This window comes from Myodes glareolus, chromosome 26, assembly GCF_982192425.1.
Source record: "Myodes glareolus chromosome 26, mMyoGla1.1, whole genome shotgun sequence".
Taxonomy (NCBI): domain Eukaryota; kingdom Metazoa; phylum Chordata; class Mammalia; order Rodentia; family Cricetidae; genus Myodes; species Myodes glareolus.
In genome coordinates, this window is record NC_142051.1 from 15,405,460 (window position 1) to 15,432,698 (window position 27,239).

The 27,239-nt window shown below is 44.6% G+C and overlaps 1 protein-coding gene across 1 annotated transcript in view; it reads left to right on the forward strand.

The window, feature by feature from the left end:
- Kcnmb4 (potassium calcium-activated channel subfamily M regulatory beta subunit 4) overlaps positions 1-27,239 on the forward strand; it is a 60,114-nt gene that overhangs the window by 7,630 nt on the left and 25,245 nt on the right. The window contains exon 2 of the mRNA XM_048418345.3: positions 19,857-19,984. Coding sequence (XP_048274302.2) covers positions 19,857-19,984 — 128 coding nt within the window. The remainder of the gene's footprint in view (positions 1-19,856; positions 19,985-27,239) is intronic.

Below are 27,239 nucleotides of genomic sequence, written 5' to 3' on the forward strand. Positions count from 1 at the left end.
AAAATGACCTCATTTTTTTTTTGTCACAGACACCTCAGAACTGTAAAACTTTTTGTGAGATCTTGACACATTTTATTTATTTAAAATGGTTTCTTTTTTTTTTTGCTCTCATTTGTGAATGAAGATGTCAAGTTTTGTTTCCCCTGGGTTTTAAATTTTTCAGCCTTTAGTAGAATTGCATAATCGGCTGAGTTCCTAGATCAACAGCACATTTATATTACAATTAACATAATTACTCACAGGAAAACACTGAACAGAATGGTGTTTCTTGTTACATATGTCTCTACCCTCTTCTCCTGCTGTACTTTAGCTGTTCTCTAGGACAGAAACCAGTGTGCAAAAGACTGTAATTTTGATTTGTAGTAGTACCCTCTTCAATTTTTTTTTTAAAAAAACCTGTGTTATAATTGTATATCATTACATTTGTTGCTTTATTACTATTTTGCCAGTAAATGAATTCCAATTAGTTTATATGTTTGCAGATTTCAGCCCACATTAGGTTGCTACAGAGGTATCTGCTACCAAATGGCATGCAAAGAGTGTCTGAATTCTTCTCATTAGCGCAGCGGGGCACCTGGACTGTGACCCTTTTACCCAGCGTCCCCTGGGGGAACAGGAGGCTCTCCTAAGTGCTGAGTTGTCTCCCCAGCCCCAGACTTGGTTCTCTTTTACTGCAGTTTTTAAATACCTCTTCACCAGTCTCCTCATGGACAGTCTGTTTCGTCTTCTAAACTGCTGTTTTCCAAAGTGTGGTCAACGTTCTAGCAGCATCAGCACCATCTGTGAACTTGATAGAAATGCTCCTTCTCTGGTCTCAGCCTAGATTCCATCCAAGTGTTCAACTTCAAGCGTGTATAGCAAAAAGATTTACGGGCTGCTGTGTAACTCAGTGCTTGCCGCCTGCTCAACATGAACAAATCCCAAGAGTCAATGTACTATCACACACACACACACACACACACACACACACACACACAGAGAGAGAGAGAGAGAGAGAGAGAGAGAGAGAGAGAGAGAGAGTTAACATATAACAGATAATTGAAATGGGAGAAAAAGAAATGTAAGTCTGTAGAACAAAATTTCTAAATGGTAATTTAACTAGTGTGCGCATGCACGTGTGTGTGTGTGTGTATAAGAACATATATTAAATGCAAATGGACCATTTTCCCCAATTAAAAGATAGGGATTGTTAATCCAGAAATGCCAAAATCAAATATGCTCTGGCTTTAGGAGTAACACATTAACAACAAACAAAACAAAGAAGCAGCACAAGGATGTGGAAAGTCAAAACGTGGGAAAATGTATACCACATCAATAATAACAACTTAAAGCCTAATTCATCATAGCAGCAAAGTGGCAGCTCCCAAGCACTAATCCACCGATGAATGGAGAAATATGCTGTATGTATGCAACAGGAGATGAAGAATTGAGCGAACCACAAAAATATGCCAAGTTTAAGAAGCCAACTGAAGGGCTGGAGAGATGGCTCAGAGGTTAAGAGCACTGGCTGCTCTTCCAGAGGTCCTGAGTTCAATTCCCAGCAACCACATGGTGGCTCACAACCGTCTGTAATGAGATCTGGTGCCCTCTTCCGGCATGCGGGTATACATGGAGGCAGAATGTTGTATACATAATAAATAAATCTTGAAAATTTACATAATAAATAAATCTTGAAAATTAAAAAAAAAAAGAAGCCAACTGAAGTTCTTTGATTTGCCATTTCTCTGGCTTCAACAGTGCTTGCCCAGGACCTAGCACTTAACTCTTTACCCTAGCTTGGCCACTCCAAGCCAGCAGCTCTTTGCCACCTCCAAGCAGTGGCCTCAGGTCACTCCAAGGCCTCTGCAGCATTTCTTCTAGCCTCTTCCATGATAGTTGAGCCCCCCAACCCCGGGCAGGCAAACCAAAACTACCAACAGAACTGGGAGGGTGCCGTCACCCACCAGATTAGCTTAGAGCTCCCTATCTCTCTCTGTGTCTTACTACTTGGACCAGCGTGCATGACCTTGGAGGACTTTTCCAAATCCTTCCTTTCAGAACGTCCCGCGGAGGTAGAACTGATGAATGTGCAGAGTCAATGAGGCAACTCCACCTTTCTGAACCGTATCAAAAAACCGGACCATGACAACCGAGAGACAGTGAGCTGAATGCCAGGGAGTGTTTGTTACCTTTGGGGAAAGTATGATCCGGTCACTACTGGGACTAGGCAAACCAGGCGCAGACAAAAATGCTCCCCACTTCTGAGACTTTCTTAAGACTCAGTGCCTAGTGAGAGGTAGCGTCCTTCAAGGAAGAAGCTCGTGAACATGTGAGCCTCTGAATCTGGCATGGATTAAATGTCTCTTTGACCAGCTCACAATGGGAGACGGTAACTTCGGGGTATAGGTGCCCTCTCGGGTCTCCATGGCAACATATGCATATTGGAATTATCTAGCTTTACCCTCTTTGTAAATTGTATTGGTACAGCCACTGAAATTTTTGAATTTGTATCATTTCTTTCAAAAATAAGTCTGATAGCTAAAACAAACAAAAAACCCAACAGACAACAAATAAACAACAACAAAACCACAATGAACTAGCCAACCACTAAAGGCAGCATATTACTGTTGCCAATATTGAATTATATACTCTAAAGACTGAAAACGAGTTAGTGGAGATATAAGAGATGAGACTGTAATAGTTAACGGGTAGAGGTGTCTTTATAGTATAATAAAAAATGTTCTTAAATTGATTATGATGATAGTTGGCTCTCTGAATCTACCAACAATCATTGAATTGAACACATTGAATGGGGGAATTGAAGGGTAGGTGGTTTGCATTTTAATGAAGCCATTCATTACACACAAAGGGATTACTATTTTGTTTTGCAAATTTCAGCATTTTGCATAATTTGTGAGGATATTTTATTCAGTAGATGATTCTAAAGTTGCCCTATTATTTTTGCAAAAAAAAAAAAAAAATGAAAACAACAACTTTCTAAGTAAAAATGACTGGGAGCCGGAGAGGTGGCCCAGCGGATAGAAGTGCGTGCTGCATAGCCTGAGGATCGATCGGGGTTCAGTCCTTGGGTCTGAACCAAGTAAGAAGCAAGAGCTGGCTCCCAGAAGTTGTCCTTTGACCTTTCTGTGTTGCACTTGTAGCATGTAGAGTCCCCGCACGTCATGTATGCACACAATGACAATGTATTGAAATGCATAATTGACTTTGAAAGGGCTGGAGAGATGGTTCAGCGGTTAAGAGCATTGCCTGCTCTTCCAAAGGTCCTGAGTTCAATTCCCGGCAGCCACGTGGTGGCTCATAACCATCTGTAATGAGGACTGATGCTCTCTTCTAGTCTGCAGACAGAATATTGTATACATAATAAGTAAATAAATAAATATTTTAAAAAAATAATTGACTTTGAAATTTTTTATATGAGTAAACCCAAACATTTAATTTAAGTTACGATTTTAATGGGATATAGTTTTAAAGTTACAGAACAAAATAGGAAATCATTGGATAAAGTATAAATATTTAGATAACTTCTCCGGGTGGAGCAAAAACCTTTCTACGCATGACACCAAAGACAGAAATCATAAAATGCTGTTGGTTTTGAATACACAATAGGGAAAGACCTACGCTTCAAAAATATGTCGAAGTTTAAACAAAAATGACCAAATTTTAGAGAATATTTGTGCTATTGTAGGAAAATGATTCCAAAGTCAACAAGCACTCTTGGCAATAAAAGACCGGCTTTTCAGTAGAAACAGGATGTGAGCGCGTGCATAGATAATTTGATGAGGATTACTTGTAACCAGACAAGTGAAAATTCTGCACGATCTCAGAATTGTCCAGAAATCCCGATCAATACGTGAGGATCATGGGAGTATTCGGAGCACTGGGCTGGGAAAGCCGTTGGTGCTCAAAGCTGAATGGACTCTTCTGTTGGAGCATCGAAGATAAGAATTCTATGCGTGGAGGCGACCGAGGCCAGCTTGTGAAGTCGCCAAGGGAATTTTGAGAGTCACTCAAAGACTCTGAGTTCTCTAAAGAAACAGAATTGATAGAATGAATGTATATTAAAAGGTGGTTTATTAGGGTGGCTTACAGGCTGAGGTCCAACAATGGCTGTCTCCTAACGGAAAGGCCGAGGGTCCAGTTCAATCCACGAGACTGGATGTCTCCACCGTCCCAATCTGCTGCTGGAGTCTGGGAGGATTCTTGGAGAGCTGCTGGGCTGTAGGCTACCCTGGAATCCAGCTGCAGAAACAGGGGACATGAACTTGCCAGTGAGAATGAGGGCAAACCGGAGGAAAGCAAAGCCTCCCTTCCCCCATGTCCTTTTATGTGGGCTGTCATCAGAAGGTGTTAGCCAGCCTAGGTGTGGGCTTTCCCACCTCCAATGCTCAGCTTAAGAAAACCCCTCTGCCAAACAGATTGGGTTTTAGTGGATTCCAGATGCAGTTACATTGGCAACCAAGATGGTCGTCATCGTGAGCCTGGAGAGACGGGTCAGCAGTGAAGAGCACTGGCTGGTCTTCCACAGGACTTAGATTCGAGTCCCAGCACCTACATGGAAGCTCCGATTCCAGGGGATCTGATGCCTCTTTGGATACCAGGCACACACACACGTGTAGTGCACAGATAGACATACGGGCGAAACACCCACACGCATAAAATAATTATATATGTATATAAAATACGGATACACATGTATATATAAAGTATATATTTATACGTACATAGAGTATATATTTATATATATGGGTATAATATATATATAAAGTATATATATACACTTTAACAGATTCACACTTATATGGTAAAATATTATACATTAAATTTGCTAAAAATATGTTTCCATAGAATGATGTTTATTATATATTATTATCAAAAGTAGGTTATAAAACAGCATGTTTTGTATTTGTAAAATATAACATACATGCTTGTGGTTTCGTATATTCGTACCCACACCACTAATTTTCTATCTATTTAAAACTCCTTCCATTATAGGTGGTTCCCATTTTACCTTTTTCTTTTAGCTACTAATGTACATTATTTGTTGATAAATAGCAGGGGTGTAACTTCAGCTGAAAAGATATTCACATAAATGTAGATTTTTAGATGGAAAAAGAATCTTTTCATTCATCAAAACTGGCTATAGACTTCATGTGCCCCCCCCATAGGCTGTATATCCCGATACAAGAAAAACGAGCTTCAATGAACAATTGCACGTCAAGATGAGTTGAGGAAGACAGGAGTGCAAGAAGAATGTGCACTGGGGGAAAGAGCCGTTTGGTTTTGAAACTTGCCTGCCTGGGATTTGATCTTATAAATCTCTATTTTATCTATTAGGAAGGTAGTCTACTTACTAACCAGTGGATAACGTGATATCTTGATGGCCCATATGGAAGCCTGGAAGCCTTACTGAGACCCAGTAAGAGACCAGTGGTTTCTCAAAAGAAGAATGGTTCGCTGCACGCCACCAGGACTCTGTGGAGGCTGCATATGCTCTGGCGCCAACCTCTTCTATGTTCTTGGAGGCTCAGGACCTTACAGGAAAGTGGAGGTCGTTTCCTGTCCTGTGGCCTGGAACAGGTTTTTCTGCCCTGCTTCCACTAACGCTGGCAAGGGTATGGCTTCCTCAGTAAATGGGTCAGAGTCACCATCCGAAATGTTGGTACAGGTTTCTTCATCATTCATATAAAGGAGCCCAGCAAGCTTGGTACTTACGTCTTTGTGTGAACAGCATAGCAATCAGCTCTAACATGGGAGGAATACCCAGAAACCGTTTAGACCAACAGAGCCCAGCTCCACGCTGACGTGACAGGCCCTGGATTTCTACCCTCTTGACACATTTCCACTTTACTCAGGAATCTAGGACACTTGGTGCTTCCTGCTTTCCAGGCCCAGCATCATGACTGCCAGGCAGTGTGAGGTTGTGTGTGGTGGAGGAGGTTCAGGTTCCTTTAGACAGTAAGAGACCAGTGGTTTCTCAAAAGGAGAATGGTTCGCTGCACGCCACCAGGACTCTGTGGAGGCTGCATATGCTCTGGCGCCAACCTCTTCTATGCTCTTGGAGGCTCTTTGAGCAAGACAGTAAAATCTCCATCCCTGTGGGCTCTCAGTTCACAACGATGGAGAAAGGCATATGGGCCTGATAAGCGTCCACGCCAGAGGATAGTCCAAGGTAAGTTGACTTGATCTAGTAGACTGTGTGTGAAAGCAGACTCGTCACAGGATGACTTAGCCATAAAGCGACTCTCCAAAATTTGCCTTCTTCAAGAACCAAACAAACAAGCTGGATACAGATGCTACAGGAATATCCGTCCTCCCTTTTAGCTTCTGTGATTGCCTAAGAGACGCAGAAGTAGTTTCTCCTTTTCCTGTTTGGGTGAGAGATGTCTTCTTAGAGAGACAGCCACCATAATGTCCTCACATCCACGGATAAGGAGACCAAAGCCTGGAATAGGGCAGCTGTGGGCTGTGACTCGTGGTCCTGTACATTCTGCTCATATGTACAGAAAATATGGTAGCAGCCACATTTTCAGATGTAAAGAAGCATCATAGGAAAATTCATGGACTCCTGGGCTTGTCATGGCACAATCCCACGCTCTACTTCATTCCTTCGCTCTCTGAAGTCTCACGCTGAGTGCAGTCATGGTGAAAGGGTTGAGGTCAGCACCGAACCTGTGTCCAGCAGCACCTGCTGTTCCCTGCTGTGCTGGGATTCTGGTCAGTGTCTGCATGGTCCGTTGGGGGAAAGTCGGGCTATGTTCAGCTGGTGCTACTTGTAGTTCAAATGCAGGGTCTTTTCTCAAAGATAAGCATCCCATTGCCATGCATTCAAGCACTTTCCAGTCTGGGATACTATGAGGGGGTGTACCTTTCATTGCACTGGTCCGTAAGGCTTCACTTGATCAAAACTTCAGGGATATAGATTAGGACAGAACAAAACCCAGCATCCCTATCCCCGAAGTCTGGGTATCTAGTTTGCCTTATTGAGTCCTCTAGTTCATTAGTTATTATCAAATATTCCTGAAGATCAAATTGATTCTACCGTATTCACAAAATCTGTGGGTCAGGAAGTCAGACTGAGCACAAGAAAATGGGTAATGCGTGCTCCATGGTATCTGGGGTCTCAGTGCAGAGACTCGTGATGCCTGGACGTGGAGGCCCTCTGAAATCTCACCTGCCAGTCAGGTGCCGCTCGGTGTTGCCTGGAGACCTCAGTCCTCCGCAAACAGACCTGGCAGTGGTCCCTCTGCTGTGTTAATTGGAGTTTCTGTATGGAGCCAAATTTTGATAGCAGGACAAGGGTTCTGAAGAGACGCGAGCAGAGAAAAGTGGCACCTTACCATTTCTGTCGTGGCCACTGTCTTGTCCACAGTCTAGGAAGACGAGACAGGCACCACCCCTTCGTCTTTCAGTAGGGGAATGCCAGCTGCACACTGCAAACGTGTGGATGAGAAGGGATGGTATATAGGGAACATGCGTTCTGCCACAAATAGGAGGACAAGATTTCGCCATCACCATCTCTCCTCATACTAGGGGCTGATCAAGGGGACTAGGGCTTGCTAGCCTCCTTCATGCAGAAGTTGGGGTTCTAATGTTTAATGGAATATGCATCCACCCATGCACGCATTGAATTGTGTGCCTTGCTCTATTCGTAATTCACTGTGCTCTCGGCAAGGCTGTCTGAATGTGGGCACGCGCATTAAAAATGTTGTATTTCTTTTTGCTGTTCAATATGGTCATAAGACGGTTGGCTGTCTCCCAGAGGAACCTATTCTAGGGCTTGAACCCAGGGCCTCATGCATGCTGAACTCATACCCTGCCACTGAGCCACACCCGAGACCTTCCTCAAGGACTTGGACTCATCACCATAAGTAAAAATTCTGAACAATTTTTATGATTGTTGTTACCAAAACTTATTGAACATCATCCAGATTGAAGTCTCCCATTTTGGTCTGGCTACCACTTAGATTCAGCATCTATTTTTAGCAAAGACAGGGTGTTTTTATTTTGTAATGCTTAGGCTAGATGAACTTTTTTCTCTGGAAGGTGGAATGTCATTCTGAACTTTCTTGAATTTTAATAACCGTCAGCATTGGCAGTTTGCGCCGATCTAGAAGCATCCTTGGTGGGCGAGTGGAAATCTTCCCTGGACAGGAGTGAGACCTCCGTAGCAGCTCTATGGTGGATACCAGGAAAATGTGGGCATTTTTCAGTGCCATCTCCCATGCCCCTCTCCATCCAGCACATGGGTTGACTCATTCTTCCTGGAATATCCATACGCAGTCTTGGCACATGACGTCTCTTCTTGGAAGGTCACCTTCCTAACCCATTTTCTAACAAGCAAATTCCCATGGAACCTTGGTCATACACATCCAAAGTCACCTCTCCTGGGAAGCCCTTCTCCTACGCCCCATCATGGCTCAAATGTTCTCATCCTTTTTTGAAATCTTAAATGTTTGGGTGGATATGCTCCAATCACTCTGTGCTGCCTGCTCCTGGGAGAAGGAGAGGGAGGGTCTCTGTGTCCTACTCAGTGAAAATCACTGAGTGTCAGTTTTGCAAATTATCAGTTTTACAACTCCGTCATTCCATTCCGGGTGGCAGTGGTGCACGCCTTTAATCCCAGCACTCAGGAGGCAGAGGCAGGCGGAGTTGGAGTTTGAGGCCAGTCTAGTGTACAAAGCAAGTTCCAGGACAGCGTGTTACCCAGACAAATCCTGTCTCAAGAAACAAAAAACAAATAATAACAACAAAACCCCTCTGTCATCCCAACATAGAAGGACTGTTAAGGCTGCAGATTCATTGCCTTTGTGAGGCAGGTACAACAGGAGAGGTCTTTTTGATAGGTAATTCCAGCTGTGGAGTTTGCAATTGACTCAACTTTGTTTTACAGCGCACAGATGTTTTCTAATTATGTCATCAGAATGATCAGTAAACTTGCGAATCAGAGGGCCAGTAAGATGGCTCAGTGGGTAAAAGAACTTTCAGATCTGATGACATGAGTGTGGTTCTTAGGACCCACTGGTGGAGAGAGAACCAACACTAGCAGGTTGTCCACTAGTGTTCATGTGTGTACCTTGGCAATTGCATACCTTTATACACACACACACACACACACACACACACACACACACAACTGTATTTTTGAAACTCATTTTTAAAAGCTGCAAAGGGGGCTGGAGAGATAGCTCAGAGGTTAAGAGCATTGCCTGCTCTTCCAAAGGTCCTGAGTTCAATTCCCAGCAACCACATGGTGGCTCACAACCATCTGTAATGGGATCTGGTGCCCTCTTCTGGCCTGCAGGCATACACACAGACAGAATATTGTATACATAATAAATAAATAAATATTTAAAAAAAATAAATAAAAGCTGCAAATCTGAGTAGACATGTCTGGTTGTTTAGATGAATGGCCCTTATAGGTCACCTATTTGAATGCTTGATCCCCAGATGGTGGAACTGTGTAGGAAGGATTTGGGGTGTGGCCTTGCTGGAGAAGGTGTGCCACTGAGGCGGGGACTGTGAGATTTCTCCGCCTCCTACTTGATCAGCTAGATGTAAGCTCTCATCTTCTGCTCAGCAAGCTATGCTTGCCTGACTGCTGCCTAGCTCCCCATGATGTTAAGCCTCTGAAGCTAAGCAAGTCCCCATTAAACGTTCTTTCTTATAAGCTGCTTTTCTCATGACACCTCCTCACAGCAAAGTAATTAAGTCAACCTACAACTTCAAAAAAATAAGATAATGTATTAATAGCTTGTTTTCTAGCCAAATTTATTTGGAAAATACTTAATCCTAGTATTGTCTTTCAGGGATAATCAAGTGAAATCATAAAGCAAAGGGAAAAATTCTTTCTACTTCTTTTTTGAAATATATATGTGTGTTTGTATGTATATATGTGTATATATATATTAAAATTATATATGATTCACATAGAATGTGACCCCCATATTTGGTTAAATAGACTCTGCATTTTATGCAATAATTTTTTAAATGACTCACTGAAGAATGAAACTGGATTCTGCCTACTTTACCTGTATGATTGAAATGCACTCTTCAAGACTATAACAAAGAGCCTACTCGAAAAAGGTTCTATTAAAGTACTGATTCTTTGTGGTATGCTGAAAAAGATGCTATTATAAGCCTTGGTAAACCCTAAAATAGGACAATGGAAAATAAGAAATAAGTACGAAATCAAACATTCTGTGTCAGAGGTGATGGTTGTGTCTTTTCTTAATAAATTCACTGGGAACCTTTATGTTGTATTTCCTATAATAGCTCATTCAATCCATCAGCTTCGCTCATGAATGTAAAAGTCGAGCCCATTTTTTTCCAAGCCACAGGCGTTAGAGTCTGGTACGTGGTGTATGCTTAGAATCCCAGCACTAGAAAGGTAGAAGCCTGAGGAGCCGAAGTTCAAGGTCATGCTCAGCTACATCAAGAGTTTGAGGTCAGCCTCAGCTGCAGAAAGCCAACACGCAAAAATAAAGATGGGCATTAAGCAAATGTACTCACTATATGCTTCATGACTCCCCAGGCTTTTGTTTTGCATCTTGTAGAAAGTCTGCTTGTCAAGTTAGCGTGCAGAGTGAGGGGTTTCATTAGGTTTCATTAGTGAGGGGTTCTCATACGTGTGTGTCACCTCTGTGGTGTGTCACCTCTGCGCTGCCATTACTGTCTCCCTCACGGCCCTCTTCCTGGTCCCCACCCCAAGCAGTCCCATGTTTGGATTTCACATTGTATGTTCTCTGTAACACCCTCTTTTCCCCCTCTTCAGCCCTTAAGATCTCTACTTCCCCTCTCACTCACTCACACACACACACACACACACACACACACACACACACACACCCATGTAGAATCCACATATAAGAAAAAATATTTGGTATTCATCTTTTTCAGTCTGATGTATTTCACTTAACATTATGATCTCCAGCTCTAGCCATTTTCCTGCATACCGAGGAATGCGGTTCTACTATTTATACGTACTGCAAGCATCCATCTTTTGGCGGACATCTGAGTTTGCTTGCTGGCGTGTATGCCTTGAATAGTGCGACATTAATAAACAAGTATCGTATCTCTGAGGTATGTCAACTTGGGTATATACTCAGGAACTGTATCGCTGCATCATATAGCGGTTATATTTGGAGTGGCCATAAAATTTTTCATTTATCTGTTATTCCTAAATATGGATATGCATGCCACAGAGACTGTGCGGAGGTCAGAGGACAAGTTTGTGAAGCCATTTCTTTTTTTCCATCTTTATGTGGGCCTGGGGGCCTGGGGGGGGTCAGAGTCAGGTCACTAGACTTGCCCAGTGTCTTCACGCACTGAGCCGTCACCCAACCCTATCTATACTATTTTGAGCCACCTGTACACTAACATGGCGGCAGCACCTCGCATTCCAACCAGCACTGGGTCAGGGCTGTTGGAACTCTCTTTAATTTCCCCCATGTCCTGCCAGCATTGTTTGTTTTCTTGATTATAGCTCTTCTGAGGGGAGGGAGGTGGAATCTCAACGCGGTTTTAGCTTGTATCTCTCTGATGACTTAAGGATGCTGAACATTTTTTCAAGTATTTATTGGCCATTTATTCTTCTTCTTTGAAATCTTCCCTTTAAGTTCACTAGCCCAGTTTTTGACTTGGGAATTTGGCCTTTGATGTTCAACATTTGCAGTTCTTTGTATTTGAGATATTAATGCCTTGGTGGATGCATAGTTGGAAAATATCCCCCTCCCCCATTCTGTAGGCGGTCACGTCACTTTGGTAATTGTTTCCTTTGCTGTGAAGATATATTTAGTGTCATGTAATCCCCTCTGACACTTGTTTGGATTATTTCCCGTACTCTTGGAGAGGGGAGGGTTCTCTATATAAAGTCCTGTCCTCTGCCTGTATTTGAAATATTTTATCTGTGTCTTCTTCTAGCACTTTCAGGGGTTCAGATCGTGCATTTGTGTTTTTGATTCCTCTCTTCCTCCCCTCCCTCCTTCTTTCCTTCCTTCCTCCCTCCCTCCCCTATCCCTCCCTCCTTCCTTTCTTCTTCCCTTCTTCTTTCTCTCCCTCCCCCTCCCTCCTTCCTTTCCCTCCCTCCCTCCTTCCTCCATTCCTTCTTTCTCTCCCTCCCCCTCCCTCCTTCCTTTCCCTCCCTCCCTCCTTCCTCCATTCCTTCTTTCTCTCCCTCTCCCTCCCTCCTTCCCTCCCTCCCTCCCTCTCTCCCCCTCCCTCCCTCTCTCCCTCCCTTCTTTCCTTTGGTGCAGGGTGAGAGATAAGGATCTAGGCTCACTCTCCTACAGGTGCACAGTCAGCACTCTGCCGTCTTGCTGAAGGTACTCAGCGGGCAGAAGAGTTTTCTGGTGGAGGCTTTAGGTTCTCCGACGTATAGGATCATATCATCTGCGGATGGGGACACTTTGACTTCTTCCTTTCTTGTCTGTCTGCTTTTTATTCATTATCTCATTGCTCTGCTTCAAGCACGGTGCTGAGCAGGAGTGATGGAGACACACTTTCTGTTGCAGGACATTGAGCAGCCAAGCTGGTCCTGAGCTGGAAGCATCTTCCCCGCTGGCTGCTTTCCTAGTGATGGAAGGCACAGTGCAGGCCACTGGGTGGAGAGAAGTCAGCAGTGGACTTTGCCAGCAGTGGGCACTGCACAGTACAGAGCTGCCAGACAAGTTGCGCCTGTTGGTGCAGTAGTGGATGACTGTTTATATGGGCAACCAGTTGCTTTTTTAAAGTGTAGATTTGAAGCCCAAGCCACAAGTGTGAATGATACTGTAAACCAGGTCAAAAGCCAATATCCAGAAAGGTCGTATGCCCTAGGAGGAGGGAATTGGCTGCTGATGTCTTGCTCAATGTACATGTTGTTAAACCGCCCCCTGAATGTTTATATTTACAGCCGGAGATTTAGTGCTATTTCCAGTCTTGGTCAGAGAAGGTTCTCCTTGCCATGGGCAGAAATCAAGGCACACAACTGGCAAAAGTGCTGAGAATAAGTAACTGTCAAGCTCTCGGTCTCAAAGGCAGCATCTATCTCAGTTGACCAGATGGCTCAGCTCCTCAGCGGCTCAGAGAGCATTGTGGATGAGGAGACAGAAATAATATAAAAGTTAGAAGTTGGGGAGGGGTGCCCTGAAATGCTGTCTTCTGTACTTGGCGAGGACATTGCACTCAGGAACTCACAGTGGCTATGGTTAGCTGCCTTAGACAGGCACAAGATCAAGCTGGTCATCATTCTAGCATGGTTGCGGGAGGGGCTCATGGTGCTCCACCCCTAACTGAAGAGCTATTGGTCATTGATGGCTTCTGGGGGAACAATATTGTTTTCCTTGGGGAATGTGGCTACTGGTAGGTTGTCCATGGTCTTGTGGATGACCCCATATCCATGTGTCCATATCCATTAGTCAGAGAGCACTAATTGACTCCATTGTTATTTTAAGAAAGAGGAGGGGGCAGGGAGAGAATGAGAAGGTTATTGATCCTGCAGAGGGCTAGAGTTTGGCTCTCAGCACATATATTGGGCAGGTCACAACCACCTGTAGTTCCAGATCTGGCAGGTCTAGTGCCCTCTTCTGAGTTCCGTGTGCATCTGCACTCACGTGCATATGCCCACACACAGACACACACTCATACACACAATTAAAATACAAATTAAATTTTTGAAATTTTATTTTCTTTTTTTAAAAAAAGAAGAGGACTTGAAGCTGGAAAGGGTAAGTGTTGGGGAAGGCAGAAAAATTTGAAAGGGGATTATAATCCAAGATACACTGTATGTACAAGTATGAAATTTTCAGATAATAATTTTTAAATTCTAAATATTAAAACACAGTGTATTTTTTAACAAAGTAACAAAAATTACTTGAAGTATTGAGGAATGAGTGTGTGGAGCAAAAAAGAGAATACCTTATAAGGCATTTCATTATAATGAAAAGTATGCAAAAGTTTAAATGTTTGAAGGGGAATATAAAAACATGTAACTTTAATATGACAAAGTAAAAATGCTCATGAAGCTATAATAAAAATGGGGGTGTAGCAAAGTAAGAAGGCAATAAAAAACAAAATGAAGTATTGGAGCAGCTTTTCTCTGGATCCTCACGCTCTGGAGACGACTAGCCACACTCTCAGAGGTGCACTCAGATGCTTTTGTGGACTCCTGTGGTTCCTGTGGTTTGCTGGTGCTGAGCCTGCCTTGTCCTCTGTCTGCCATGTCTGAGTTCGCTGTAATAGTTTTCTCTGTCTGCATGCCAGGGGCCTCTCCTCGCCATGCTTAGCTTTGAGGCAGATTCTCGGGGACTCCCCAGACTGTTCCCCCTAGAGTGGTTAATGTCCTAGTTGGTGACTGTCTCCCGATTGTGTTGGTCATATGAGAAGCACGCACAGCTCTGAGAGCTGTAATGGCCCCTGACCCGTCCCTGTACTTTGAAGATTCTCTCAGTATTGATCACGCGGTGGGAGGATGGAAGCGGTGGTGTTGAGTAGATGATGATGGGAGCCTCCTTGTTCCCAGGCTCCAGAAGGTGATCGGTCCCTGAGCTGTCACACTCCAGAGTCTAGAGCGGAGCTGCGGGTCCCTGAGCACTTTACTGTAGGAGCCAAGCCAGCTTGATCTGTCCCCTCTCCCCACGGGTCCCCCTTCTCCATAGTTGCCCCTCAGGGCCATCTTTCCCTGTGGAGCTATAGCAAAGCCAATTCAGGCTCCTTTCTTGTGATTGGTTACCATTCTTAAAGCCCCAAAGTAGCTACATTTTAAGCAAACAGGTTCTCTTTTAACATATTGGCAGGCCACTCTTTGCCATCAAGTCACACAGAGAGACAAAAGGGAAGTCCCCTTTCCTGTTGACTCAGCTACTGGAGGAAACCCAAGGCTTGCACCTCCACCCGGTCACCACGTACTGGGATGAGCTGTGTTTAGTTCATCTTGGCCTCTTTCCCTGGTGTCACCGTTTTGGTTTTTTTTTCTTCACACATTATAGATGTGCCATCATCACCTCTTTTGGGAACATCTGATGCCTCCCTCTCTTCCCCTCTTTTCTACCTTTCTAAAGAAAGGGATCTCCTCCCATTTCAGGTGCCAGGAATGAGGATCCGAATGTGGGTGGGTTCCTTGGGTGGTAATGACATCAGAAGACGGGAAATGCTGCCTTTGCAAAATCGGAAACCAAATAGCTCAGGATCACAGGGGGGAAGTGTCTCTAAGGGAATCCTTACTGTGTGTCATGACCAAAGGCATTGTATCTAACGGTTCACCTACAGGCAATTGTAATTGCCACTAGAAACTGATACTGAGCCAAACGAGCTGGGAGGAAGACTTAGAATTGCCTTTCCTCTGACCAGGGTGACAAACCTTTGCGGCAGACTGCCTCATCACCAGTCCTGGGGAGGAGTACACTAATTCCAGAGAGGCAATGTTGGATTTCGAAGACACGGTGCATGAATGGGGCATCTCCTTAGGCCAAATTCAGAAGCTGCAAAGAAGGAAATCTGTGAATCTAGACAGGTAGAGAAAGGAGGATGTGTGCAGCAGGATTCATACTCTATATGCCATGCCAGGTGTGATGACATACTCCTGCCATTCCAGCATTTGGGAGGCAGGGGCAGGAGGACAAGAAGGTCAAGGATATCTTCAACCCATGGTAAGTTCGAGGCTACTCACTGCCAGTAGGTGTTCCGATTCAGAGTGAGACCTGGTCTCAAAATCAAAATAAACAACAACGCCAAAATGGAACAAAAACAACAAGAATAACTGAGCTTTGTACACAAAATGCCCCATTTACCTCTGTAGCCTTGAACAAGCTATCTTAGATCTCTCAATCTAACATTCCTGTTCTTTTTAATTTGTCAAACACTGTTTATGTTGGGTGGGGTGGGAGCAGGCACAGGCGTGCGTATACTATGGCCTGCTAGTGGTCAGAGTTGGAGTTGGTTCTTTTGTCCCACCTTTGTGTGGGTTTTGGGGAATCGAACTGGGGTCATCAAGCTTCACAGCAGGCCCCTTTTATCTGCTGAGCCATCTCACTACCCTTAAGTTTCCCTTCTGTATACTGGAGATGAGATTCTAATGCTGACATTTGCCAGTGGCGTTTTCCGCGAGGATGGGAATGCTAAACAGTGGGTTTGTGCATTTATGGTTCCTCCCCAAAGAAATAGTTAGGTCAGAGCTCTGAAGTTTTGGAAAAACCATCCAGTCAGCATGATTGAGAGAGAATGGATTTTGTATGACAGCTTTTCTAGAATCCTCTTTGAAAACAATGCTTTAAGACTTCGCTTTTAGTGGACTTTAAAATTCTATCCATCTATAATGATCTTGTACATAGAACTGAAAAGGGCTCTAGGAAGGATCCAAGATAATTCCCAAGACGTTTAGAGGTAAATAACCTGGGCAGTCAAGATTTGAGAAAATGAAAAAATAATGATTATTAAGAACCCAGGTTTAGTCTTTTAAACGTTTTCCTTCCTTTCATAACGATATTGACTTGACCAAGTTGCTACAATGCTAAAGACTCATTATTTAACCAGTGGAAAGAATGGAGTCCATGGGGAAAGAACCTCATGCTGATTTTTCTTGAAACAGAAATATGGTTTGCTTTCAGAATCCGCCGAAAGCTCCCCATGGCCAGGCACTTCTCTCACGTCATGTGAAATCACAGCTTGCCTATTAGGGACCTTGATGAACGTTTTCCTCTGATGTTTCCAGAAACACGGGTGTGATTCCCCTGATCATATCCCGGAGTTGCCATCTGGTAGAGAGCTATATCTTTTAAACCTGTTTTGCTTCAAAAACTGAATAGTAAAGAATCTGAGCTGAGTTAAGTTATGAATAGCTTCAGTATGTTCTGACTGCATTTGGTTGTCCCCTGACATGTTTAGTGTGGCCCTGTGCCCAATCCTGAAAGGGTCCGGATGACTTCTTAGATATTTGCACCACACAGATTCTGCCTGTAGGACCAGAACTTTCTCCTTCCTTGAAAGAGCACAATAAACTGGCACCTTGTCTCACTTTGGCCACGGGTAGAAAGAAGATGTGTTAATGGAAGGAGAGGAAATACCCAACACACTGTGTGGAGTAATCGGTGGGTAGCTCATGGTCTTGCTAACGTAAAGAAAGTACCGTTCCCAGAGCTGGACCCACCCACCGCTCTGGCCCTCTTTGCTCGCAGCAGCAATAGTGGCTCAGCCAAGTCTCCCTGCCATCTCCCTAGAGGCAGGATTACTTCTGGGGGAAAAGGCTGTGACAGTATTTGTAGTCTGCTTCTGGCTGGGTTGTTTCTTGATGTGCCTCCAAGAGGAGAGGCAGAAGCAGAGCTAAAAATTATTTTGGAGGTTGTACAGACTAGAGAAAAGAAAAAAAAAACCAAAAAAACAGGAGCCCAGAGAAAGGTAATTTACCCAAGACCAAACACCAAACAAATCATAAGACGGAAGCCACATACTGTTCCTGTGGCTTTGAAGCTCAACTGAAGCTTCAGAAAAACTCATAATCCAGACTGTTCCACAAAACTGTGCTGTTCCCTTGGAAATAGAGGGAAGCTGTGTGTCCACGGGGTTTGTATTTAGCATTTCAGTGGGTTAAACACCTATTTACGTAACACAAATTTGTTATGTAGGATGGGGAATAATGGAATTTACTACAATTCGAAATACATGTGCATTTATAGTTTAAAATGTCTAACTTAGGAGAGCAGCTTCCTCAGGAAAGTTTACTCAAGATAAACTTCATTATCTTGAGCGAAACGTGTCTTCGTATGTCCTAGACTTGTTTTGAAATCATTGCCAAGGCCAGGGTGAACATACAAGAGAAGAAAAAAAAAGAAAAAAAAACCAGCTTTTGCTCTCAACTCAGCAGCCAGAGATAGAGCCCTGACACTGGCAGACAAGTGTGCTGCTGCTGTGTGATATTAGCTGTGAGTCCGTTGGTTTGATTCCTGGGTCAACACATTTGGTTTGGAACAAGAACAAGAAGATTCCTACAGATGGGTCACACTAGAGCTGACTCTCAAAAGGAGGCGACTAAGGACAGGGAGCGCTAGCAGGAGGTAGCAGTCTGTGCTGCATAGATACCGTGACAGCATGTGGCAGATCTGAGGACCAAGCGCTTCGATTTGGCCGTCTCCCAGGATTCCGCGAGGCTGGGCAGGCAGGAGGAGACTGAAGAGCTGCGCACATCATCATCACGGCTTTGCATTTTAACAGAAAGCGATGGGGAGAAAGTCTTTTTCTTGTGAATTTACATGCTGCAAATGAAACAGTCGAGCCAGGTTTGGTGGCACATACCTGTCATCCTAGCCCTCGAGTGAGTTCCCTGCTGATCAGAGCTACATAGCAAGATCCTGTCTCGTAAAGACAAAGGGTGGGGGAGTCAGGGGAGATGGTTCGGTCAGTAAAGAACCTGCCCCGCAGGCGTGAGGACAGAAGTTTGGATGTCCAGAGCCTATGTTAAAATCTGGACCTGGTGGTACACTGTTACAATTCCAGTGGTAGTGAGATCGGAGGTCGAGAGAGCTGGATCTGGGTTTTCTGGCCAGCTGCCCTAGGCTCGTGGCCAAATTGCAAACCAGAGAGAAACTCACTCAAATACAAAGTGGGTGGTACCCAATGAAGGACACTTCCACACACATGTCCATGCATGCGGCTGCACACACAAACACACCTATAAACAAAACCCATAACAATAAACGAATAAGAGAATGAATGAATAAAGCTCAAGTTCTTGTCTTTGGTTCCTTATTATCAGACACCTTGGTGAACACCTCAGAAGAGAATAATGGTCTCGCTGAGTCTAGTCGCAGGGCTGAGAGGAATCTTAATGTTCTCATCTGTAAAATGGAGATCATAAGAAGCACGCAGGTTCTGGCCCATTGGATCTTTGCCTGTTATTAACACTGGGTAGAAGCCGCCATCTTCACTATCAAAAGCGTTTGAAGTGGAAGAAGTGTCTTAGGATGCTCAGGGTCCTCTTTAACATCCGCCGCCGAGAGCAGCTTCTCAGTGTTGCTGAATCTATACCGCCTCCTCGAGTCTCTTCTTGGGAACGGCTAGGAAAGCCATCGGTAGCAAAGGACATTGATGGCACACTTGAGAGGAGTCTCCGCTGCTTCCATCGTCCAGGAGAATGTGGGAAATGAAACTTAAGTGGGCAAAGTGGCACCTCAGGAGTGGCAGTGAGCTATTGGTTAGTAAAAGTAGAGGAAGAAAGTGCAAAGACTCACAGATAGGGACTGGGAATGCTAATTAATTAGTATTAGTAATTAATACCCCTCCCCTCGCCTCCTTGTGTTGGCAGATCTTTGCAAAGACAGAGAAAGTATATTGCACTTTTAATTTGCTATACCATTAGAAATTTTCCTTATTTTTGTTTTTTAGTGACTGAAGGTAATTTTGCTATTGATTTTTTTTTTTACCATTGTCCAAATTAGAAACTTGAAATGTAGTCAAGCAGTGTCACTTTGGTTGTATTGAAAGACTGTGTCCAAATTAGATTTGTTGCCTCTAACATTGCCATTTCTGTAGAAAAATAATGACTGCGGGTCCCTGGGATGGTCCTAGCCTTCAGCCAATTTCAGATGACTTTGTAATCATTTGGGCACGAGCATGGTGTCTTCAGTAATGTTCAGAATCTTTTCCTGTCTTGAGATCAAAATGGTGGCTCAAGATTGATGGGGAAAATCACAATGCATGGTAGTGACACCTTCACAGCCACTGGGATGGGTATTTCGATGCTGACCCAGGCAATGGCGGCCCCTGAACCTGCACCTTCTCATCAGTCCCAAGCCACGGACTATAATAAAATGAAGTATTTAAGAACCAGAAGGACCCTATTGACTCTTCGGTGGACTAATAGGTTGGCTTTCTGTGTTCTGTCCTGTTAGTGCTCCTATATTCCGCCCTGTAAGAGAGAAAACCAGAAGAACTTGGAAAGTGTCATGAACTGGCAACAGTATTGGAAAGATGAGATCGGCTCCCAGCCATTCACTTGCTATTTTAATCAACATCAAAGGTACGTCACTATTTGTATGTGAGTATTGTGTGATTGCTTGTGTGATTTCTTACATGGGTGAATCGTAGTTTGTGCCCACTTGCGAGATAATCTCGAGTTTTGTGTAGCCTATAATCTCCATTTTTTTCTAGTGTTAAGCCACTTCCTTCTCTGCTGGATGGGAGGCATATGAAGAACATACAGAACAAAATGAGGCAGGGGTAGGGTGGGGGGAGGAGGGCAGGCAGGGAGGGAGGGAGGAGAAGAACCTGTACCCTGGATACATACTGTGGATACACTACTAAGTGGTAGTGAGGTTAAGTAGTGACGTTGCTAGGGAATACTGTGCGCTGCCAGTGTGCTGTAAGACTTACAGGCTATTGCACGTAACCTAAGTGTTATGCAGCATTCGAACTACCTCTGTTCTTAACCCTTTTCTGTCCTTTCAGTTCTGATGAAGCAGCAAAAAGTGTTCACACGGCCCAAACTCTACCTGTCTCGGAAGCTCTCGCTGTGCCATACGCACTATATCAAAATGGCCCCTTCAATCAGAACACTTGGCTGCCCACCTAGAGTGGTCACACTAAGTTGATTTCCAACATCTATTGTTGGATGTCTCACAGTTCTGGCAGTCCTTCTCTTCCTCTCGTAATCTCTCTCTTGGTGAATGGTGCTGTCATTCATTTGTTTACCTGGCCTAGAACCATTCAAGTGGTCCTTGCTCTTAACCCTGTCTTCAGAGTCCTGTGAATTCCCTGTGTGGTGATGCTTAGATCATATTTGGATTTTTTTTCCTCAGCTCGATTGCTGTGGTCGTTTGGTATGTCCTGTCACCTCTACTTTGTGCCACACCAAGCCATTCTCCGTGCTGCTGCCAGGCCAGTTCTCGAGTGCAGGAGTCTGATCAGGTCACAGATAGTTCTCAGAATAGTCTTGCACGTCTTGGCATCGTCTCTATGTCAGGCACCTGTTGCAGCACAGCAATGCACCTTCAGTCTCGTGCTCACGGCAGCCATGGGTTGGCAGGGCTCGTGTGCAACTAGGTGCAGGCTACGATAGGTGTGTGGTTCACGGTGGCTATTAGTTACTGATAAAGATTATCAGTTATCCTGTACCCCAGTGTCCAGAAAGCTATAGTATCTTCCTTTGCATGGGCATGTTTGTGTCCCATGTACCATAGATAACCATGTACAACTTTGTTCCAGAGACGTGGAAGGAACCCTTGCTCCACTTAACATGCTAAGGAGCTTTTTAAAATGTATCACTGGGGTAGGAGAGATAGCTCAGTGGTTGAGAACACTGGCTGTCTTTTCAGAGGGCAGGGGTTTGAGATCCAGCACCCGAATGGCATCGTCCATAATTCTAGTTCCATGGGATCTGATACTCTCTACCACCTCTGGGGTACCAGGTACCCAAGTGGTGCATAGGCACATGTGAGCAAAATACCCATGCACATAAAGTAACAAATAGAAAGTAGAAAACGAAACAAAACTTTCATTGTCTAATTATGTGAGAATCCCTTACAGTCAGCTCAGGCATCAGCATTTTGAAAAACATCAGCCTTAGGAAGCCTGACCTAACTGAGAACTAGAACCACTCCTGGGTGCATATACCTAGTATCCTTTATGGAAATTCTCCTGCTACACTGTGTATGTCCATCTCCCCAGCCCAACTGTATGCTTGTTACTCTTCGTCTTTGTCTCCCTAATGTCTAGCCGCAGTGTCTTGGTGGATATTTGGTGAATGAATGAATTAATGCAGTGTACTGACTTAAAAAGGAGATTTAAGGAATAGGTACTCATTGATGAACATAGAAGCTGAGCTGATGCATGTATGATGTCGTCATCTAGAGATGAAAAGGGAAAGACCTTGAACTGGGGTGGCTGCCCTTGCAGCACCCAAGGCTTGGAAACAAGGTGTCTTAGGTGTGTAGGTAGTTACAGTGAGTGTTAGTTGTAACCTGAACAGGTAGCTGGGGCTAGATTTCTAAAAGTTCAATAACGTTGTACTAAAGACACTGTTTTTGCAATACAAGCAATAAATAGGCAAAGCTTTGTAAATTTTATTTTTAACCAAAGACTGACATAAATAGAGTTTCTTATTTGAGAAGTTAGCTGAGTTTTCCAGTGTGGAGTTACTGTGTGAGTGCTGAGTGCATGTTGGGTTTGGAAGATGAGTTAAAGGCAGGCAGGAAGGAGATGGCACAGTCTTTGTATTTTTGAATGACTGTTATGTGCCATGTGTTTGACATTTTATTAATATCACTTAATTTTTTTTACAGTAGTTATGATGCTAGTACCATTTATCTCACAGGGAGGGACCTGAGTCTTAAAGAATTATGTAGCTAATAGTCAGGGCATAGAGCCAGGCAGTAAGTAAAAAGAATTCCAGGTAGTCTGACCCCAGGCTCTCCTTCTCTTGCCATTTGCTGGTTCTGATGAAGGTCTTTGGGGGCCTAAATGATGGTGGTGGTGGTTGTGGTGGTGGTTGTTGTAGTACATGGTTATGGCACCGGCAGCGGTGGTAGTTGTGGTGGCGATGGTTGTAGTAGTGGTTGTTATTGGGAGGAGGGCCTCTTGTTGGCTCCCAACTGCCCAGAACCAAAATAATCCCACAGAAATTATATTATTTAAATCACTGTTTAGCCCCTTAGCCTAGCTTCTTATTGGCTAAATCTTACATATTAATTAACCCATTTCTATTAATCTGTGTATTGCCACGAGGCTGTGGCTTACCGGCTAAAGTTCTGGTGTCTGTCTCAGGTGAGGCTACGTTTCTTCTCCTTTACTCTGCCCTTCTTTTCCCCAGCATTCACTTTAGTTTTCCCTGCCTAGCTCTATACTTTTATCCTATCAGGCCAAGCCAGTTTTCATTATTAATCAACCAATCCTACTCACAGCGTATAAAGGGGAATCCCATATTAGGTTGTAGTGGCAGTTGTTGTTGTAGTAGGTGGTGTTGGGGGCGATGGGGGCGATGGTTGTGGTAGTGGTTGTGGTGGTGGTGGTTTATAGTAGGTAGTTGTGATGGTGGTGGCGGTGGCGGCAGTGGTGATGTAGCAAACAGGGATGCTGTATGCAAAAGGCGTTTTAGAGTGGGGACTATCTAACCTTCATGGCAATGTACACCATGAGGGAAGGGAAAGCGTCAAATCTGACTGCATGAGAGGTAAGGGTAGTCCAGCTGTGATGGTGATGCTGAGCTAGAGATGCTCACTCCTAGGACATCCCTAGAGGGCTTCAAAAAAAGTTAGGAGCTTAAGCTAAAAGTATAGGAACAAGACGTGGGGAGCAGTGTTAGACAGATCTGGAACTCCTGGGCACGCATGCTGTCACTGAGGCCAAGAGAAAGACTGTGCTGGGAATACAACTGGAAGAGAATTGCCGATGGACTACATTTCCGTCCTCGGCAAGGAGAGGGAGGCAGAGTGGCCAGAGGTTGAGGGCAAAGTCAAAAGAACAGCACTTTGACAGGGAGCGCTGTCCTGAAAGGCCTCTCAGAAGAGAAGGAGGCCATCCATAACTGTTCTCAGAAGGCTTTGGCGGCAGCAGGCCCTGCCTCAGAGGACAGAGATGGGAATCATTTTATATTAGGCCAGGCTGACACCGTGAGAGCAATTAGGGAGGGCACCCAATTGTTAAGCTCTCTGTGTCGGAGAAGTCTCAGGCTGATGAGGTAGATACAGTTAAGAGAAAATATTTGCTAATCGCATATCTGGTAAGGGGTCATCCGCAAAGTGTGGGAAGAGTTCCACAACTCGAGAGCAGTACCAACAGGAGAATGATTTAAAAATGGGCTAGGGACTTGAAACATCTCCCCAATAGACACAGAAAGGCCATAGGTTTTGAACCCCTATTTATATTGTTTCCTGAGAAATGCAATTCTAAACCACACTGAGTTATCACTTTACCCTTCCAGGATAGCTATTGTCATTTAAGGACTAAGATTTCAAGAGACACTTGTGATGACAGTGTGGGCGACGGGAGGCTCGACACTATCAGTAGGCATCACACTGTTACCACCATGGTGGAAGGCAATGTGGCGATCCCTCCAAAACATTAAAAGCACCATACCACCAAGGAATTCCACCTCTGAATATTAATTTCAGAACTAATATTTGAAATCAGGTTATCGAAAGGTTCACAGTACTTCTGTGTTTGCTGCTGCAACATTCACAGTAGCCAAGATATAGAAACACTCTGAATGACCATGGACAGATGAATGGATGAAGAAAACATGGTATGTGGCAAGTACTCGGGCACATGCCAGTAATGTCAGCTCCTTGGGGACCTAAGACAGAAGGATGGGTGGATCCCGAGAAACTAAGACCAGCCAGTGCTACACAGTAAGACTGTCCGTGCCATGTCATCTTAAAACAACAAGATATACAAAACAAAACACTAAAGAAAACGTGGTATATACATGCAGTGGACTGCCTTTAAAAAGGATGGGATGCTGAGATGGCTTAGCAGGTAAATGTGAGTGCCACCCAGCCTTATGGCATGATGAGATGACTTAACAGGTTAATGTGTGTGCTACCCCGGCCTGACGGGATGCTGAGATGGCTTAGCAGGTAAATGTGAGTGCTACCTCGCCTGATGACTTGAGTTCAATATCTGGAAATTCCATGGTAAAAAGAGAGCACAGAGTTGCCCCTTGACCTCCACTCACATGCCATGATGAGCGTACCCACACACAATAAATGGATAAACGCTTTGAAATCCTGTAATGTGGCAACCTGGATGAACTTTGGGGATATTCTCCTCTTTGAAATGCGTCAGGCACAGAAAAGCAGATACTCTGTGATATTAGGAGCCTGAAACAGTCAAATTCACAGACGACAGAGCAAAATGGTGGTAGTTACTAGTGGCTAGGGGGAAAATGGGGGTTAGGAATCCACAGGTGTACGTTTCCCTCATGAAGGATGAGAGCCCTAGAGAGCCGTGTACGACATTGTACCTCTACTCAAACTCCAGGGTAGTTTATGCTTCAGAGTTTATCAAGCCCCAGTAGGGCCAATGTACCTGTGAGCCACAGAGACTGTGATGGTGTGCATGAGACCTGCGCAAGTCCAAGCCAGACAAAATCCCAGCACTATGAAGGAGAATTGGATGCCTAGTCCCACCCCTAACCAAGAAGATATCTCCTGGAAAAGGAGAAATCAGTTTTCTTCAATGGAGTCACACTGGCTCCCAGGGTAGGGTCCATGCTCAGTAGTAGTTGGCCAGCACAGAGCTGACTTCAGACTTCATCTGTTTATATTGTTTTTTGGGGGAAGTTTTTGCTTGTTTTCATTTGGGGGTTGCTTTTTTGGGGGGGAGAGAGACAGAGAGAGAACATGAGCTTGGGTGGGTAGGGAAGTGAGCAGGCTATAGAAGTTGAGGGAGGAGAAAGAATATGATCTAAATATATCACATGAAAAAAATTTTAAAGCCAGTAAAAATGTTTGTTGAGCTGTTGGATCCCATGTTAAAATTCTTACCACAATGAACTAAAAGTCCAGGAAAGAACTGAATACCTGGAAGGGCAGCAAGAATGCACGGAGAGAAATGCGCCAACTACAGAGTTAAACTGGTCAGAGAGAGAAAAGAAATTAAATGTGTAAAGTAAAGACGGTGAAAACTGGAACACTGCCCGAGGAGCCGGAGCCAGGAAGAAAGGAAGACTTTAATAAGCAGGGAGCTCTTCTCTTGTGGAGTGGGAGCCAGGACAGGACCAGGCCCCGGGGGTCAGCACACTTTTGTACTGAACCCTTCTTAGAATCGGGTTTCTCCTGAAGCCCTTGCTCTGGACTGGGCACTGATTTCAGAACACAGGTGGAGACAAACCGCCCTCTCCTGCTTGTTGCCCCACCTAGCTGATGACGATTCCCATAACGCTTCCCCCATCCCCCACTCTGTTCTGTTTTAAAAGGGTTTCTCATGAAAGCTTGAGTCCTGAATCTTCCCAGCGCCAGTCCGGAAACTGTTCCTCCACAGTAGTGACAACTGTCAGATAGGAACAAGCCCTGTACCACGTCTTCAACGGAAACCACTGCTCTCAACTCTACTTCTGGTACCAAGCGTGCAGGGTTTGCCTGCCCGAGCACCGTTTTAGTTTACTTCCAGGACCATAATGCCTTGCAGTTCGATCCAAGTTGGTGACTGCATCCCTGGACTTAACATCAAACCCCACAAGTTAGAGTGTGCTCTCAAGCTCACCACTCCCTCAATGCTGACACCAACCCACGGTCCCAACACTCCACTGCACATTAAATCAATGTGCACAAAGTCGGGGTCCTCATGGCCCCTCCTCCATGAGCTCAGTTATATGCTGGAAGGCATGGCTCACAGAACTCGGGGACACTAACTTACCATGCCAGGGGATCACAAGAGATCCGACTCAGAAACTGCCAAATGGAATGCAGACAGGACAATTCCACAGCCTGTCCAACATGCCACCCTTCGGGCACATAGTTGTGCTCACCAGAACCTCCCTTTTGTAGGCATAACTAGCGGCTAAGTCAGCTTGCGGCTCCCGTCCCTTCCTGGAGGTCAAGGGGCAGTGCTGAACTTTTCAGCTCCTGAATTTTCTAGCTCTTTGGTCACAATCTGGTTTCTCAGTAAGCAATGCCCCCCCACCTCCCAGGGCCACCTCATTAGTGTCAGCATGAACTCCAGGGGGATAGGAAGAGGCTTCTTGTGAACAAGAGGTGGCCCTATCACCCGTACAATAGGAGCGCTGCCCGGAATACAGGGCCAAGACCAAAGAAGTATTTCTGAGATTTTGTGTTTGTCTTAATACAGCCCATTGCACCTCCATCAGCAGGGCTACACACCCCTACCCTTCCTGTCACCCACCTGTCTGCAAACTGTCAAGTGCAGAGACACGGGAGGGTGATCACCACAACCTGGCGACAAGACGCGTTTCTGGAGTGACTCTGGGAACGCAGGGGTTTCAGGCTGGCTCTTCCGTCTGACATACACGAAAGGAAACAGAAGCGCCATTAAGGTGTGAGATGGCAGCTCCTTGTTTCTTACTACTGCCACACATGAAGTTAAAATAGACGCATGGCATCCACTCCCAGATGCTCTTGAGAAGGTGAACTTTATATTTAAAGCAACCTTTAGATTTCGCACCACCGCAGGAAATTAAGAGGCATCGTTGCCAGAAACTTCCATTTTCAAGAAACGGGTGTGATTTTTTTTTTAAAAAAAAATCTAAGGGAGAGATTAGTGGAGTCTTACTGAGGTGAGGAGCCTTACTGTGTTCAGGAGGAGAATCTGCAGGACTGGAC